The sequence below is a fragment of the Taudactylus pleione genome, unplaced genomic scaffold, assembly GCF_031769625.1.
Source record: "Taudactylus pleione unplaced genomic scaffold, aTauple2 ptg000559l, whole genome shotgun sequence".
In the NCBI taxonomy this organism is placed as follows: domain Eukaryota; kingdom Metazoa; phylum Chordata; class Amphibia; order Anura; family Myobatrachidae; genus Taudactylus; species Taudactylus pleione.
Window position 1 is genome coordinate 61,642 of NW_028284961.1, and position 19,880 is coordinate 81,521.

The following is a 19,880-nucleotide window of genomic DNA, read 5'->3' on the forward strand; positions in this document are numbered from 1 at the left end:
AGTATCTTCCTACTGACTCTGCTGTATTGTCTAATATTATTCTTATTCTTTCCAGGTTCTGGACCTTCTCATATTAGCACCTTGGTTTTATTTTGCCGTCACCGTTTATAACGTGAGTACATATCGTAATTAGGGAGAGAACGGATCAGACTCATGTAGTGCAATAATAAAGATGTAAAGGACAGATATATAATAACGTGATCTATTATAACTCATTCTCGCCCCGCAAAGCGTATAAATAAAGCACAAATATGCAAATAAATCTATAGAAGTGAGAATTAGTTACATCATACAGGGGCTGCATCTGCGTCACGCGCAAAGTGGCTGTAGTAGCGGGGGGCCGTGGAAGCCAGATCCACTGCCTTATACTAATGTAATGCGCAGGTTCATGCGTCTGCAAATGGGAAGCTGCGCCGCCCATTGGTTTTACGCAATTCATCATTAGCATCGGCACTTGGACCCTTCCCCGCACGTACCATGAGAGGAGAGGAGATCCATCATACACAGATCCCTCCGCTGAAGGCTGCACCTGCTTCAATACCCGACACGTTAATTAAATAAAACAATATAATTATTTATACACATAAATAAACTGCGCATTGCTGCTTTACCCGTTGGGGGAGAAAGTAAAAAAGAAAATGGCAGGATTCATAAACCACAAAATAAGTGTACATTGTAATAAATGTGATTAATGAATATTCCCTTCTCCATTTCTGTGCAGGTGAGTTTCCTGATCACCACAAACCTGAGTGGATCGTTCCTCCTGTACTACTCCTTGTTTCCTCTATGCCCTGTGAGTATTACAGCGGTGCACCCAGACACACACATGTGAGAGTGGGAGGTGGGTGTGTACTGTATCTGCCCTGGTTGTGGATGAGGACTATCTGGACAGTGTGTAAACCAAACCCCCCCCTATTCCATGTACACTGTGTTGTGCGCCATATGACCCCTCATTGTATTACCTGACAAGCAGTGTTCATAAGAACCCACTCAGCAGCCCCTCACCCAAGTGTTTGAATCGCAGGAACATCTCCCCAAGATCAGTATACACCCGAAGCCCCTCACTTCATATTTACTGATTTACAAGGTCATCCCAGCACACACCCTACCCCTCATTATACTCCATCCCTGCCTAATCCTCGGGGGTGTACAGTAACATGTTGGACTGATGGGATTGGTTACACACTATGAAGGAACACCACACAGCCCGGAATCGGTGTGAAATACCGCTGGCGATTCGATTCCCAGCAGCGGCAGCCCAACATCAGCAGAGTTTCGAGCAGCGGAAGCCCGGCAGCGCTGGAAATCCCGATCGTGGATAGGTAAGTATTGTCTAACCTAACCTAACTCCCTAACCCTAACCCTCCTTAGGGGTGCCTAACCCTAACCTCCCCCCCAAGTGCCTAACCCTAATCCCCCTTCTAAGTGCCTAACCCTAACCACCCCCTTCCCCGCTGCCTAAGCCTAAGTCCCCCGGGGGGGTGCCTAACCCTAAGTCCCCCCCGGGTGCCTAACCCTAACCCTCCCTCCCCCTAGCCTAACCCTAACCCTCCCGGGGGGGTGCCTAACCCTAAGTCCCCCCTGGGAGCCCTAAACCTAACCCTCCCCTCCCGCGGCGCCCGGTATCACTACGATCGGGATGCTGGGCGCCGGTCTCCCGGCGTCGGGGAAATTCCGGGCGTCTATACGCCCGGCATTTCACCCTTGCCGGGATAGGACAGTCGGGAAGCCGGCTGCTGGTATTTAGGCAGTCGGCTTCCCGATTGCTTACCCACAGCCCCCCTCCTATTATACTCCACCCCTGCCTAATCCTCGGGGGTGTACAGTAACATGTTGGACTGATGTGATTGGTTACACACTATGAAGGAACACCACACAGCCCCCCTCCTATTATACTCCACCCCTTCATAATCCTCGGGGGTGTACAGTAACATGTTGGACTGATGTGATTTGTTACACACTATGAGGGATAACCACACAGCTCCTCCTATTATACTCCACCCCTGTCTAATCCTCGGGGGTGTATAGTGACATGTTGGACTGATGTGATTGGTTACACACTATGAGGGATAACCACACAGCTCCTCCTCCTATTATACTCCACCCCTGTCTAATCCTCGGGGGTGTATAGTGACATGTTGGACTGATTGTGATTGGTTACACGCTCTGACGCAACACTTTTTTTTACATTCTCTTTACACTTAGTCTAAATTTTACTCTCAGCCTGGCCCTGTCCTCCCATCTGCGTAAACCTCATACATCGGCAGAGGTCCCAAACCCACTTACAGGGCAAAATTAAGGTAGGCAGGCACATAAATGTAACACATGTATGGGGTGTACAGGACGGAAAGGCCTCAGTAGGTTGATGTCTGCCCTGTGTCATGTCAGGTGTTAGTGAATCAGTAACTAGTACTCGGGGCAATATAATAGCAGCATTGTATCTCTAAATCACAGGTCAGTTCGTGCAGAAAAATGGTTAGGAAATTACATAGCAGTCTGTGCACAGGGCACACAGTGACATAGGTGTGAGAGGTGGGTGAATAGGATAGGTTACATAGCAGTCTGTGCACAGGGCAAACAGTGACATAGGTGTGAGATGTGGGTAAATAGGAGAGGTTACATAGCAGTCTGTGCACAGGGCACACAGTGACATTGGTGTGAGAGGTGTGTGAATAGGAGAGGTTACATAGCAGTCTGTGCACAGGGCACACAGTGACATTGGTGTGAGAGGTGGGTGAATAGGAGAGGTTACATAGCAGTCTGTGCACAGGGCACACAGTGACATTGGTGGGAGAGGTGGGTGAATAGGAGAGGTTACATAGCAGTCTGTACACAGGGCACACAGTGACATTGGTGAGATAGGTGCGGCACCATGTGTGTGGCTGGTAAGAGGTAGGGGGAGAGGTGCTTTGGGCCTGCGGTGACATGAATAGGATAGGCTACATAGAAGTCTGTGCACAGGGCACACAGTGACATTGGTGAGATAGGAGTGGCACCATGTGTGTGGCTGGAAAGAGGTGGGGGGAGAGGGGCTTTGTGCCTGCTGTCACATGAATAGGATAGGCTAAATAGCAGTCTGTACACAGGGCACACAGTGACATTGGTGAGATAGGTGTGGCACCTTGTGTGTGGCTGGTAAGGGGTGGGGGGTGATGGGCTTTGGGCCCGTGGTCACATGAATAGGATAGGCTACATAGCAGTCTGTGCACAGGGCACACAGTGACATTGGTGAGATAGGTGTGGTACCATGTGTGTGGCTAGTAAGGGGTGGGGGGAGAGGTGCTTTGGGCCCGTGGTCACATGAATAGGATAGGCTAAATAGCAGTCTGTGCACAGGGCACACAGTAACATTGGTGTGAGTGGTGGGTGAATAGGAGAGGTTACATAGCAGTCTGTGCACAGGGCACACAGTGACATTGGTGTGAGTGGCGGGTGAATAGGAGAGGTTACATAGCAGTCTGTGCACAGGGCACACAGTGACATAGGTGTGAGAGGCGGGTGAAAAGGAGAGGTTACATAGCAGTCTGTGCACAGGGCACACAGTGACATTGGTGTGAGTGGCGGGTGAATAGGAGAGGTTACATAGCAGTCTGTGCACAGGGCACACAGTGACATAGGTGTGAGAGGTGGGTGAATAGGAGAGGTTACATAGCAGTCTGTGCACAGGGCACACAGTAACATTGGTGTGAGAGGTGGGTGAATAGGAGAGGTTACATAGCAGTCTGTGCACAGGGCACACAGTGACATAGGTGTGAGTGGTGGGTGAATAGGAGAGGTTACATAGCAGTCTGTGCACAGGGCACACAGTGACATTGGTGTGAGAGGAGGGTGAATAGGAGAGGTTACATAGCAGTCTGTGCACAGGGAACACAGTGACATTGGTGTGAGAGGTGGGTGAATAGGATAGGCTACATAGCAGTCTGTGCACAGGGCACACAGTGACATAGGTGTGAGTGGTGGGTGAATAGGATAGGCTACATAGCAGTCTGTGCACAGGGCACACGGTGACATAGGTGTGAGAGGTGGATGAATAGGAGAGGTTACATAGCAGTCTGTGCACAGGGCACACAGTGACATTGGTGTGAGAGGTGGGTGAATAGGATAGGCTACATAGCAGTCTGTGCACAGGGCACACGGTGACATAGGTGTGAGAGGTGGATGAATAAGAGAGGTTACATAGCAGTCTGTGCACAGGGCACACAGTGACATTGGTGTGAGTGGTGGGTGAATAGGAGAGGTAACATAGCAGTCTGTGCACAGGGCACACAGTGATATAGGTGTGAGTGGTTGGTGAATAGGAGAGGTTACATAGCAGTCTGTGCACAGTGCACACAGTGACATTGGTGTGAGTGGCGGGTGAATAGGAGAGGTTACATAGCAGTCTGTGCACAGGGCACACAGTGACATAGGTGTGAGAGGTGGGTGAATAGGAGAGGTTACATAGCAGTCTGTGCACAGGGCACACAGTGACTGTGGTGAGATAGGTGTGGCACCATGTGTGTGGCTGGTAAGAGGTGGGGGGAGAGGGGATTTGGGCACATGGTCACATGAATAGGAGAGGTTACATAGCAGTCTGTGCACAGTGCACACAGTGACATTGGTGTGAGAGGTGGGTGAATAGGATAGGTTACATAGCAGTCTGTGCACAGGGCAAACAGTGACATAGGTGTGAGATGTGGGTAAATAGGAGAGGTTACATAGCAGTCTGTGCACAGGGCACACAGTGACATTGGTGTGAGAGGTGGGTGAATAGGAGAGGTTACATAGCAGTCTGTGCACAGGGCACACAGTGACATTGGTGTGAGAGGTGGGTGAATAGGAGAGGTTACATAGCAGTCTGTGCACAGGGCACACAGTGACATTGGTGGGAGAGGTGGGTGAATAGGAGAGGTTACATAGCAGTCTGTACACAGGGCACGCAGTGACATTGGTGAGATAGGTGCGGCACCATGTGTGTGGCTGGTAAGAGGTAGGGGGAGAGGTGCTTTGGGCCTGCGGTCACATGAATAGGATAGGCTACATAGAAGTCTGTGCACAGGGCACACAGTGACATTGTTGAGATAGGAGTGGCACCATGTGTGTGGCTGGAAAGAGGTGGGGGGAGAGGGGCTTTGTGCCTGCGGTCACATGAATAGGATAGGCTACATAGCAGTCTGTACACAGGGCACACAGTGACATTGGTTAGATAGGTGTGGCACCTTGTGTGTGGCTGGTAAGATATGGGGGCTTATGGGCTTTGGGCCCGTGGTCACATGAATAGGATAGGCTACATAGCAGTCTGTGCACAGGGCACACAGTGACATTGGTGAGATAGGTGTGGTACCATGTGTGTGGCTAGTAAGGGGTGGGGGGAGAGGTGCTTTGGGCCCGTGGTCACATGAATAGGATAGGCTAAATAGCAGTCTGTGCACAGGGCACACAGTGACATTGGTGAGATAGGTGTGGTACCATGCATGCAGCCTGTAAGGGGTAGAGGGAGAGAAGCGCTTTAGACCCAAGGTCACATGAATAGGAGAGGTTACATAGCAGTCTGTGCACAGGGCACACAGTGACATAGGTGTGAGAGGTGGGTGAATAGTAGAGGTTACATAGCAGTCTGTGCACAGGGCACACAGTGACATTGGTGTGAGTGGTGGGTGAATAGAAGAGGTTACATAGCACCCTGTGCACAGGGCACAGAGTGACATAGGTGTGAGAGGTGGGTGAATAGGAGAGGCTACATAGCAGTCTGTGCACAGGGCACACAGTGACATTGGTGTGAATGGTGGGTGAATAGGAGAGGTTACATAGCATTCTGTGCACAGGGCACACAGTGACATTGGTGTGAGAGGTGGGTGAATAGGAGAGGTTACATAGCAGTCTGTGCACAGGGCACACAGTGACATGGGTGTGAGTGGTGGGTGAATAGGAGAGGTTACATAGCAGTCTGTTCACAGGGCACACAGTGACAGTGGTGTGAGAGGTGGGTGAATAGGAGAGGTTACATAGCAGTCTGTGCACAGAGCACACAGTGACATAGGTATGAGTGGTGGGTGAATAGGACAGGTTACACAGCAGTCTGTGCACAGGGCACACAGTGACATAGGTGTGAGAGGTGGGTGAATAGGAGAGGTTACATAGCAGTCTGTACACAGGGCACACAGTGACATTGGTGTGAGTGGTGGGTGAAAAGGATATAGGTTACATAGCAGTCTGTGCACAGGGCACACAGTGACATTGGTGTGAGAGGTGGGTGAATAGGATAGGTTACATAGCAGTCTGTGCACAGGGCACACAGTGACATTGGTGTGAGAGGTGGTTGAATAGGATAGGTTACATAGCAGTCTGTGCACAGGGCACACAGTAACATTGGTGTGAGTGGTGGGTGAATAGGATAGGTTACATAGCAGTCTGTGCACAGGGCACACAGTAACATTGGTGTGAGTGGTGGGTGAATAGGAGAGGTTACATAGCAGTCTGTGCACAGGGCACACAGTGACATTGGTGTGAGTGGCGGGTGAATAGGAGAGTTTACATAGCAGTCTGTGCACAGGGCACACAGTGACATAGGTGTGAGTGGTGGTTGAATAGGAGAGGTTACATAGCAGTCTGTGCACAGGGCACACAGTGACAGTGGTGCTGCTGCCGCCAGTCTGTACAGCACTGCTGGTCACATGGGCCACTACCACTAAAGAGCCCCTATGTAAAGCAGTACAACTAGAGCACCTCAAATTAAAAAAATTGTTCACTGAAGCAATTTCATCAAAGATGCAGACTACAGCTAGTGGTTTTGTGACACCGGAAATAGTTGGTACAACAAAATGGTGTCAAACAATATCATATAGGTTCCTGGTCTGTATACAGAGAGCTCTAAAGGATACAGCAATAAATATATACAATCGGTAACAAACGGAGCGTTCTCTTTTTATTTATGCGCAAGTTGAGGCAAACAACTAAAGAACGTAAGATTAGGCAAAGACAATATAGCATTGCTTTACAGTTCTGGTACCAGTGAGGTACACTACACAAAACAACAATTTATTTACAATACTGGAACACAGCATTGACCAATGCCTCAGGACTGGGCAGGAACACTGTGGATTTTCAAGGGTTAGTGATTAAACACATCATATCAGACATTTGCCTTACGATTACCTATTAAAGGTGCAATATACACCAAATACCGCAATACGGGTATGCAAACATCTCGCAGGTAACCCATACTTTCCATCCCTTAAATACCTCTAATTTCCCCCACCACTAATTACCAATATATACTAGCAGAATTATTTCTAACTTTAAAAGTTGCCTGGGTTACTTGAATTTAAGTACAGTAGGATGAGCAGGGCCGTAACTAGGGTAGTGCGACCAGTGCCATGGCACAGGGCACCGCAGTGCAGGGGGTGATGTTTGGACCTGTCAATTTTCCTGTTTATTATCATTCTCACTTGTAGCTTCCTCTTCTTTTATCCCCAGCATCTCCTGGCCTCCCCTATCTCTTCTCTGGCCCTTCCCCATGAGGCCATGGCCCTCTCTCAGGTGCGCTATATTATGTCCCTATTTTTCCCCAGCATCTCCTGGCCTCCCATATCTCTTCCCTGGCCCTTCCCCATGAGGCCATGGCCCTCTCTCAGGTGTGCTATATTATGTCCCTATTTATCCCCAGCATCTCCTGGTCTCTCCTATCTCTTCCCTGGTCCTTCCCCATGAGGCCATGGCCCTCTCTCAGGTGCATTATATTATGTCCCTATTTATCCCCAGCATCTCCTGGCCTCCCCTATCTCTTTCCTGGCCCTTCCCCATGAGGCCATGGCCCTCTCTCAGGTGCACTATATTATGTCCCTATTTATCCCCAGCATCTCCTGGCCTCCCCTATCTCTTCCCTGGCCCTTCCCCATGAGGCCATGGCCCTCTCTCAGGTGCACTATATTATGTCCCTATTTATCCCCAGCATCTCCTGGCCTCCCCTATCTCTTCCATGGCCCTTCCCCGTGAGGTGTGGGCACATTTTTTGGGTGTTTAAGGGGGCGCCAATGCTCTCTCTGGTACGGGGCACCAAAAACTCTAGTTCTGGCTCTGAGGTCTCCAATATCCATCTGATATCCTTTGAGGTGGAAATGTATCCCTTTCCCCAGTCTATGGCTGCACTTAATTTAATTGCAGTTTGTTTTTATTGGAAGTCTCCTACTTATGTCAACTGACTGACTTGTTACAACTTAAACTGCAACAGTAACAAATTAGTAGCTCTGTCCTGATAATAATTATATAGCATTTATAGTATGTATCAAGGAACTATAGTATTAATTGTATCTATTTTACTGGTCTCTCTCACTGCCCTCATTTAGTTATCACTGGTTTTAGCTGGAATTACACCATAAAGATCCTCCTGCAATAGTCAGAGCTTTACCTGGAATGGATTCCATGTGCAGATTGGGTAGTTATAATGAACCCGTCTGCTGCTGTAGGATCCTGTAGCTCAAAGTTATACGTATTTCCTAGGCAATTCAATACAGGGGCTGGTCCCTGTCAAGTCAAACCTTTTAATAAGTTTCATAGCTCAGCCTTTATCAGTGACCACCTCACTTGGCGATGCGACTATCCTCTGCAGGTGGGTGATGTAATACAGTTTGACCAGCGAGGACCTGTTCAGTCGCCTTTGCCTCACAGGACTGCGCAACAGTCTCAAATTCAGCCCTTTTTACACCTCCTCTCTCTCCGTGTCCCGGATGCTTCCTGCTGGGACCGTGAGCTGGAGCAGCTGTCATATCCAGCCAGCTGTCAGTTCTGCTCGCGCGCCCATTGTCCTCAATGCCCACTGTCATCGATGTCATACAGTGCCGAGCCGCATGCCTATACATTACATCATATCTAGACACTAGGGCATACTAGCATTAGTGGTAATCCCAGTGTCTGCGGTACCACACTTTTATATAAGCCAACTAGAATGTGAGTTTTATGGACCTTTGTAATCCAATCAGAACTGCAAATTGTGAAGTTCTTACCCTACTGCATAATGCAGAATAAACCACAAAGGGCCATTGGGCTCTTAGTATGTTACATTCTAAGCAATAAGATAAAGAAATAGTCATTTCTCCTCAGGGCGTCTATATAGGATTGGTCTTTCTCCTCGTAATGATGGTGGCTGAACTATATACAGTGATCTGGGTGTCCTCAGTCTTTGACATGGTAAGCGTGTGTGTACCAGCAGCACATCATACATGACCCTGTGCTTCCCTAATAACCGTGTCTCCTCCTCTGTGTATTAAGGTGTTACTCTTACAGTCAGTCGGCACCGGAGCCTACGCAGTCGCAATGGTTTTATGTTAACCGGGAATCTCTGACGTAAGTAAATGTGTAATATACATATTCAGTCTCTTCCTATTTGCTGTTTAGAAATCGATAAGTGAAATGCAGATGTGTCCTCATACAAATCGCCTCAATACGACAAAAAGTGCGAGATGCCCTGCGCCACTGAGCTGCTCCGAGAGGTGTACCAGCTTTTTCTTTAAATTTTGCATCTTATTTGCATCGCAAACACAGTGAAATACCAATCACAGCACACTAGAGACGCTAGGCTGTGACTCGGACCGCTCAGGATCTAGTCTTGAACTAGAGATGTGCGGGTTTGGTTCAGATTTTCCCGTCAAATTCGGATCTGAGAACGAGGCAAAACGTCATCTTTCATGGACAAAACGTAACATTTTGTCCATGATAATGACGTTTTGCCTTGTTCTGAAGATCTGAATTTGGTGGGAAAGTCTGAACAAAACCTGCACATCTCTATCTTAGATATGTACTAAGTCTCAGATAAAGCACAACAGAACTGGGCGTGAGAAATGGCCGCATGCAGACTCCGCCTCTGTCGCGCACAGATGTACAAGTGTCGCACATCAATTTGATCAGTGTAATGTAGCAATGTAGTTTTGTCGCCTCCAGTTGGTTCATGTGTTCGAGTAAGATGCAACTTTTGATGGAAAAAGACATATGGCGCGGCCGAGTCAGCCAGGACCTGGAGCGCCGAGAGGAGCTGTTTGGCGCAACTGAAGCCGCAGTGTTTAAGGACACATCTATAAGAAGCAATACTAACATATTATAAATCTCCTTATATTGTCAAAACATGAACTTATTATTATTATTATCCTTTATTTATATGGTGCCATAAGGGGTTTTCCTCGCCTTACAGAGTGCATAAACAGAAACAGTAGTAACAGAACTAGAAAAGAAAGACTTAAGGCCACATGTAATAGGGTGAGAGTTTACAAAATGTGAGAGCTTAGCAAAACTCTGACACTAAGACATTGATCGAGTTGCATTTCCAAAACAGGAAACACCTGGATGAGAGTTTGAGGGGTCTATTTACGAAGTAGTGTTAGGAGACATAGTGATAAGGTACCAGACAATCAGCTCCTAACTGCCATCTCAAAGGCTGTGTTTGAAAAATGACAGACGGGAGCTGATTGGCTGGTACCTTATCACTTTTCACTCTGTCTCCTATTACTGCTTAGTAAATAGACCCCTTATTCTTGAGAGTTTTTTGAATCTGAAAAACATGCGACATGTTCTGTGACTTTATTACATTGGCTGAGTTCACAAATGTGAGAGTTTTCTGTCACATGTTCTAAACTCTCACCATATTACATATGGCCTTTAGAGTACCAAACATTGCAGAACATGGATAAGGTTTATAAACATTGCTGCATAAGCAGTCATAATACCCATATACGCAGCACTAGCTGAACTTAAAGGTTTGTTGTCACTGTATGCAGTGGGGAGGCGATGATGGCATAATCTAGGGGAGGAAAAACACATAAGGGAAGAGGGCCCTGCTCGCTAGCGATTACAATCTATAGGGGAGGGGCAGACAGGGGTGACACAGAGGAGAGAGACAGTGAGTGAGGAGCATAAAGCGGTGGGTTAGGATAAGAGCTTACACTCTATATGGGAGGGGCAGAAAGACAGGGGTGACACAGAGGGGAGAGACAGTGAGTGAGGAGCATAGAGCGGTGGGTTAGGATAAGAGCTTACACTCTATATGGAAGGGGCAGAAAGACAGGGGTGACACAGAGGGGAGAGACAGTGAGTGAGGAGCATAGAGCGGTGGGTTAGGATAAGAGCTTACACTCTATATGGGAGGGGCAGAAAGACAGGGGTGACACAGAGGGGAGAGACAGTGAGTGCGGAGAATAGAGCGGTGGGTTATGATGAGAGGTTACACTATAGGGGAGGGGCAGACAGACAGGGGTGACACAGAGGGGAGAGACAGTGAGTGAGGAGCATAGAGAGGTGGGTTAGGATAAGAGCTTACACTCTATATGGGAGGGGCAGAAAGACAGGGGTGACACAGAGGGGAGAGACAGTGAGTGTGGAGAATAGAGCGGTGGGTTATGATGAGAGGTTAAACTATAGGGGAGGGGCAGACAGACAGGGGTGACACAGAGGGGAGAGACAGTGAGTGAGGAGCATAGAGCGGTGGGTTATGATGAGAGGTTACACTATAGGGGAGGGGTAGACAGACAGGGGTGACACAGAGGGGAGAGACAGTGAGTGTGGAGCATAGAGCGGCGGGTTACAATAAGAGCTTACACTGTATAGGGGAGGGGCAGACAGACAGGGGTGACACAGAGGGGAGAGATAGTGAGTGAGGAGAATAGAGCGGTGGGTTAGGAAGGATGAGAGGTTACACTATAGGGGAGGGGCAGACAGACAGGGGTGACACAGAGGGGAGAGACAGTGAGGAGAATAGAGCGGTGGGTTAGGATGAGAGGTTACACTATAGGGGAGGGGCAGACAGACAGGGGTGACACAGAGGGGAGAGACAGTGAGTGAGGAGCATAGAGCGGTGGGTTAGGATGAGAGCTTACACTCTATAGCAGAGGGGGTAGACAGACAGGAGTGACACAGAGGGGAGAGACAGTGAGTGAGGAGCATAGAACGGTGGGTTAGTATGAGAGGTTACACTATAGGGGAGGGGCAGAGAGACAGGTGACACAGAGGGGAGAGACAGTGAGTGAGGAGCATAGAGCGGTGGGTTAGGATGAGAGGGTTACACTATATAGGGGAGGAGCAGAGAGACGGGTGACACAGGGGAGAGACAGTGAGTGAGGAGCATAGAGCGGTGGGTTAGGATAAGAGCTTACACTCTATTGGGGAGGAGCAGAGAGACAGGGGTGACACAGAGGAGAGACAGTGAGTGAGGAACCTAAAGTGGTGGGTTAGGGTGAGAGCTTAATGTTGAAGAATGTTGTAGCATAGTAACAATAGTAATTGGTAAAGTAGACTTGTGTGCATGTAAACATTATATAAACATATGTTATATAAGACATGATTTAGGGCCTGAGGGTCTGATTCAGAGCTGGACGCTATTTGCGCTCGCTCGTTCAGAAAAAGGGGGTGGCTATTTAAATTAACCGTTCCCTCTTTGCGGTCTGTTCACGCCTCTATGTCTGAATGAGCGAACAAAACATGCAGTCGTTATTTTGAAAAAGAAGCCCCCTGGCCGCTCGCATCATACGTCATGTCCGCTATTTATTAGATTAATCGAGTACATCGAACGGCGTATGAACTGCTCGCTATTCTTGTGGTTGGATTTTCCTACCGCAATCATGCGAGCAGTTCTGACTATAAAACAACCAACTGACGTGGTCGATGACGCTGCTTTATTAATTATGCACACCCTTAAAATGCCCGTTTTGACCGTTTGGCACGCCTGCATTCTGATCTCCACTCCCCATTTTCAAGCACCTTCCCCTGTTACCACCCACATACGCCTCCAGTGGCAAACGCAGGATTTCTATAGAGGGGTTTCCAAATGCTCGATTTTAGAGTGAGTATGGCCAGTCCAGAGAGAGGGCATAATAAGTACTTATTCAGCTTTAATATGTGTCATATAAAGTGTATTATGTGTTATAATCCCAGTTTATACAGGACCAGCGATCACAGTAACCCATTAGATGTGGCAGTAGGTCCATCCTGTCTGAGCTGAATGTTTTTATTTTAGATGTGGGCACCATTCCAAGAACATGCAGCACTAGTAAAATTCTATCATATTACTATTTCTATTGTTTTAATGGTGTGGGCTGGGGGGAGGGGTTTCCAGACAGACGGAAACCCCCCCTGCGTTTGCCTATGGCCTCCTGTCACTCAAAATATCAGGCATTCGCTATTTAGCGAGCACACGATTTTCGGCCGCACTGACTGTTTCGCGCATGCGTATTACAATCCGTACGCATGCGCAGATGTGCGAACATCGCTCGGAATGAACGAGCGGCCGCTTACGAGCGGCACTGAATGAAGCCCTGAGTCAACATGGATCGAAAGTCTGCAATTGCCCGCACCTGGCCGCTGGGAAAATATGCTAATGAGTGCGATCGCAATGCCGCCACAGCACAAGATGCAGACACCCATAATGCCAACCCCTTACCTTTACTCACATCCTCAATAGTTACCAAGACAGCGAAAACATCGGTAACGTGGAGAACCATCGGACCCATCGGCACAATACTAGCTGACCTGACCTCTCTCAGAAATTCCTGTGTGTAACTAGACCTCAGGCTGTGTATGCCGTCCCAGGAGCTTAATTATGCACACCCCTGTAATGGCGTCCAAACACACACGCACGCCTGCGTTCTCCCGACCAACCCTCCGTCACCACCCACAGACAGCACTTCCTGTCATTCACTAGTAGATGGGTCTGCGTGTAGCCTGCGATCGCTTCTCCGATCACAGTGGCCAGTTCGCACATGCGCAGTGTGAAGCATACGCAGAACGCAAACATTGACCGGGTGCGTGAGAATTTGCATCTGCGATCCATGCTGAATCAGGCCCATAGTTACATAGAGATGTTACACAGAGATGTTTACATGTTTGTCTGACGTTCAGTGATTGGAGTCAGGGCCTGATTCAGAGCCGGACGATCTGAATGAGCGCCCGCTCTGAATCAGGGCGTTTTTTTTTTTTTCATAGTGCGGCCTTTTGGCCGCTCGCATAGCTGTGGGTTACCACCCACAGCTTATGCGAGCGTCCATGATGATGGTCGCGATGGTCAAGACCATCGGGCTTGCGATGAGACCCTTGCGGTAGGGTCTCGTTGGCCGCAAGCCCTGGAGTGCTTTTGGCTCTATCAGAGCCAAAAGCACTCCCACTGCCATCATTAGTGATGTCAGTGGGGCCGGCCCCAGATGGTAGGCGTTCCCATGGGATTGCCTCCGTCTGAGCAACCACGCCCCGGCACGCCAACCAAAGGGGGCGTGCTGTCACTCAACATCGACAGCACGCCCCCTTTGATGCGAGACCTGGAGCAACGGCTTGCCCGTCGCTATCCGGGTCTCGCGCATGCGCACGACGGAGCAGCCTCCGTCATGCGCATGCGCACTGGCCCAACATCGACCCGTTTGCGAGCACTCAGCGCGTCTGAGTCAGGCCCTCAGTTTCCTGTCAGACAATGAATATACATGAGAATCATTGAAGTGTAAGATGTCTGATGTGTCCCCCACAACCATCTCATCTGTATTTATCAGGAAGCAGCAGGAAGTGTAGGACAGTGGATTAGATGCAGCAGTTTGCAGCAGATTTCCTCTAGTCTAGAACATTGTTTTACTATAAAGGTTAGATGTGTGTCCCCTGCGCTGGGAAGTGTTACCACCTTCCAGCCTGTACTTACTGTAGGATAAATGAGTCTGTTACTACATTGCATAACTCATAATCAGTAATGAGTAAGTCACCATACTTTGCCTCCAGGTAGGTACACAAGGGTTTAATGGGTATACAATCGGGAAGCCGGCTGCTGAAATCCCGACAGCCGGCTTCCCGACTGCTTTGTCCCGGCGTGGGATAAATGACCGGCGTCTATTTCTAGGCGCCTGTCATTTTCCCGACGCCGGGAGACCGGCGCCTGGCATCCCGATCGAAGGGATTCCATGCACCGCGAGCAGACAGCCGCGGGGTGGAGGGTTAGGTTTAGGGCACCCGGGGGGGACTTAGGGTTAGGCACCCCCTCGGGAGGGTTAGGGTTAGGCTAGGGGGAAGGAGGGGTAGGGTTAGGCACCCCCGGGGGGTACTTAGGGTTAGGCACCCCCCAGGGGGGACTTCGGTTCAGGCAGCGGGGAAGGGGAAGTTAGGGTTAGGCACTTGGGGGGTGTGGTTAGGGTTATGGGGTTAGGTTAGTTTATACTTACATTTTAGATGGTCGGGATTTCCAGCGCTGTTGGTCTTCCGGTGCCGGGCTCTGCTGTTTGGTCGGGCTGCTGGGAATTGAACTCCCGGCCATGCGGCAGCCGGATTTTCATACCGATTCCGTTTAATGCTATGACATAGAGATCTATTATTTAAACATTTGCATTTATAGTTGTAAGTATTTTTGGACCATTTAGGGGTATATTCAATTGGCCGCGAGGTTTTGCGAAGAAAAAAACTCGCGCCCCTCGCGGGCCAATTTCGAAATCCCGCGGGTATGCGTGCTCTCGATACCCGCGGGATTCAATTAAAAAAACAGTGGGTGCGGGGTTTTCATCACTGAAAACCACGCGCCGCGTAAATTAAAAAAAAAAAGTCACTTACCTGTCGGGGTCTCCGCGGCTCCCGGCGGCCTCCCCTCTCTCTTCTTACTGGAGAGGGGGCTGCTGGGAGTCCCGGGGTCTGATGGGAGGAGCAAGGGCTGCTGGGACATGTAGTTCTCCCAGCGCCCATTCCGGGGGGGCCACACACACCGCGCGCGGGGGGGTTACACACACAGTCACTCATACACACTGACATACTCTCCGCTGCAGCAGAAGAGCCGGCTCCCGACGCTGGATGCAGAAGAAGATGAGAAGACAGCGCTTCGAAAGGTGAGTAATTAAGGACTAATTAAGCTAATTGGATACTTCCAATTGCTTAATTAGTCCTCAGAGGGGGGCGCCGCGTGGGTGTCAGAGCAAGTCCCGGTGATTTCTCCTGAAATCATCGATTTCAGGAAAAATCACTCTTGCTCAGGAGGTGCGCAAAGAAAAACCTCCCGGCGCGTGTTTTAAAACAAAACACACACCTAATAGAATAGCAAAAAACCCGCACCTGCAGGGAAAACCTTGCAGGTGCGGGTTTTTTGCTTTTCACGCAGCCTATTGAATATGCCCCTTAGAATTAGTTTTAGCAACTAAAGGGACCAATGTGCACCCTGGTGAAACCAAGCTGCACTGCAGGAGGGAGGGGGGACCAGACTAAGGGTATAAATGGGGATTTTAGAAGTGGAGTTGTTGCCATAGCAACCAATCAGATTCTGGCTATTTATCTTCTATAAGGTGCTCGATAAATGTTAAGTAAAATCTGATTCTACTAAAAACTTCTAAAATCCCGCACATTAGTATATACAGTATAACCCTAATACTTGGGTGTCGGTGTGTCCCAGCTCATCTCTAACTCTCAGTATAAAATAAATCTGTCAGGTTATGCTACAGTATACTCAAAGCAGACAGTAATTTCCCTGCATGCAAAGAATAAATGTATTTGTATCATTGACATTGTAACATAGATAACAGCAAATGTGTTATTCAGGTTTTGTTTATGCTCTAAACAGTTAATATGACCATTTTCTTTTTCTCCAGACAGATCATTGAGAAGCGAATATCTTCTACAGTAAATTGTTATATAACCGGACCCTATCCCCCTACATCACAAGTCCTGCTCCTGTATATCAACATCAGAGGGAATTGTCTGATGCACCGTGTCCTCTTAGACGTTACCATGAATTCCTCTTCCTCATCCCCTTATATACTGTGACCATTCATCTTCCTCATCCCCTGATATACTGTGATCATTGCTCTTCCTCATCCCCTGATACCCTGTGACCATTCCTCTTCCTCCTCCCCTGATATACTGTGACCATTCCTCTTCCTCATCCCCTGATATACTGTGACTATTCATCTTCCTCATCCCCTTATATACTGTGACTATTCATCTTCCTCATCCCCTTATATACTGTGACCATTCATCTCCCTCATCCCCTTATATACTGTGACTATTCATCTTCCTCATCCTCTGATACCCTGTGACCATTCCTCTTCCTCATCCCCTGATATACTGTGACCGTTCCTATTCCTCATCACCTGATACCCTGTGACCATTCTTCTTCCTCATCCCCTGATACCCTGTGACCGTTCCTCTTCCTCATCCCCTGATACCCTGTGACCTTTCTTCTTCCTCATCCCCTGATACCCTGTGACCTTTCTTCTTCCTCATCCCCTGATACCCTGTGACCATTCATCTTCCTCATCCCCTGATATACTGTGACCATTCATCTTCCTCATCCCCTGATACCCTGTGACCATTCTTCTTCCTCATCCCCTGATACACTGTGACCATTCTTCTTCCTCATCCCCTGATATACTGTGACCATTCATCTTCCTCATCCCCTGATATACTGTGACCATTCATCTTCCTCATCCCCTGATACCCTGTGACCATTCCTCTTCCTCATCCCTTGATATACTGTGACCATTCCTCTTCCTCCTCCCCTGATACCCTCTGACCATTCATCTTTCTCATCCCCTGATACCCTGTGACCATTCAACTTCCTCATCCCCTGATATCCTGTGACCATTCCTCTTCCACATCCCCTGATACCCTGTGACCATTCCTCTTCCTCATCCCCTGATACCCTGTGACCATTCTCTTCCTCATCCCCTGATACCCTGTGACCATTCCTCTTCCTCATCACCTGATATACTGTGACCATTCCTCTTCCTCCTCCCCTGATATCCTGTGACCATTCCTCTTCCTCCTCCCCTGATATCCTGTGACCATTCCTCTTCCTCCTCCCCTGATACCCTGTGACCAATCCTCTACCTCCTCCCCTGATATTCTGTGACCATTCCTCTTCCTCAACCCCTGATACCCTGTGACCATTCCTCTTCCTCATCCCCTGATACCCTGTGACCATTCATCTTCCTCATCCCCTGATATCCTGTGATCATTCTTCTTCCTCATCCCCTGATACCCTGGGACCATTCATCTTCCTCCTCCCATTACACCCTGTGACCATTCTTCTTCCTCATCCCCTGATACCCTGTGACCATTCTTCTTCCTCATCCCCTGATACACTGTGACCATTCATCTTCCTCATCCCCTGATATACTGTGACCATTCATCTTCCTCATCCCCTGATACCCTGTGACCATTCTTCTTCCTCATCCCCTGATACACTGTGACCATTCTTCTTCCTCATCCCCTGATATACTGTGACCATTCATCTTCCTCATCCCCTGATATCCTGTGACCATTCATCTTCCTTATCCCCTGATACCCTGTGACCATTCCTCTTCCTCATCCCTTGATATACTGTGACCATTCCTCTTCCTCCTCCCCTGATACCCTCTGACCATTCATCTTTCTCATCCCCTGATACCCTGTGACCATTCAACTTCCTCATCCCCTGATATCCTGTGACCAATGCTCTTCCTCATCCCCTGATACCCTGTGACCATTCCTCTTCCTCATCACCTGATATACTGTGACCATTCCTCTTCCTCCTCCCCTGATATCCTGTGACCATTCCTCTTCCTCCTCCCCTGATATCCTGTGACCATTCCTCTTCCTCATCCCCTGATACCCTGTGACCATTCATCTTCCTCATCCCCTGATACCCTGTGACCATTCATCTTCCTCATCCCCTGATATCCTGTGATCATTCTTCTTCCTCATCCCCTGATACCCTGGGACCATTCATCTTCCTCCTCCCATTACACCCTGTGACCATTCCTCATCCTCTTCCTCATCTCCTGATAGCCGCTTTGATGGTTTTCCTTTCTTGTGTTGGTTGTGGTCTATGAAGGGAACAACTTATATTTTATACATTGATTTGATATATTGGATAACATGATTCAATCTGTTTGCACTCAATAAAATGTTTATTTTACAATAAAACCAACACATGATATATACACCGAGGTGCAGATACTGGATATCCCAAGCATTTGCCTGGAAGAGGGAATACAATGCATTTATCTTATTCTGTGTTCTCTGCAGTGAGTAGTAAATTGGTGAGAGCCTTAAATGGAACTAAACTTACTCACAAAGTGCTCATTGCAAGTAATACACTCGCTGTCACCAGAAGATGTTCTCCCGCAGACTTTATAGCTGTCACCCTACCTGTTACTTATTAATAGGACTCCTAGGTGCTCGGTTTCTCTTGGACAGAAACCACTTTGCAGCGAATAGTTTTTACTTTAATACTTATTTTCTCACAATTAAGCTCATGTTGAACAGGAAGTAACGACAACTATAGTCAGGATTTACTTTCAAGATTGATTAAAGGGCCTGATACAAAGATGGACGCTAATACCGCTGCCGCGAGATTGTACACAGCGGCAGTGCGATAATACGCATATATTGCAGCCGCTGGTACGGGTATGGAGATGGTCAGCTGCGGTGTATCAGCTCCACCTCCTGAGTACACAGACATGAGCATCGGATGCACATCGGCCAATCAGAGTAACCCGGCCGTCAGAAGTAAGTAGCTGGAGCACTCGCAATTGCGTTACTCCAAAATGATTGCGACACATCTTCATTTCACTCGCCACCTCTCTGTTACCTCCCCCACATGCTCCTTGACTGCCAATCACTCTGCATAGAATCCTCACTGCAAGTGACGTCGGGACACAATCGCTACACGCGCGCAGAAGAAAAAACTGGAAACATCGGCATTGCGTCCGTCTCTACCTGGCCCAAAGCCACCAGTACCAACACATAGCAGCACAAACGTTATATACAATAAGAGGGATTGGCAGAAAAGAAATAAACTGCAGCATTTAGTTATTATGTTGTATGATCCATAAACAGTTTAAAAGTTATCTTAAGCTAAGTTGCTAAAGAAATATAGGGGCTCAACAAATGCGGCCGTAGTCACATCTGAGACTTTATGCTAATGCCAG

General features: G+C 48.4%; 1 protein-coding gene across 1 annotated transcript in view; it reads left to right on the forward strand.

Moving 5' to 3' along the window:
- LOC148481832 (uncharacterized) overlaps positions 1 to 19,880 on the forward strand; it is a 142,826-nt gene that overhangs the window by 50,696 nt on the left and 72,250 nt on the right. Inside the window, exons 12-15 of the mRNA XM_088452937.1 lie at positions 56 to 112; positions 722 to 793; positions 9,079 to 9,165; positions 9,373 to 9,430. Of these exons, the coding sequence (XP_088309063.1) occupies positions 56 to 112; positions 722 to 793; positions 9,079 to 9,165; positions 9,373 to 9,430 (274 nt within the window). The remainder of the gene's footprint in view (positions 1 to 55; positions 113 to 721; positions 794 to 9,078; positions 9,166 to 9,372; positions 9,431 to 19,880) is intronic.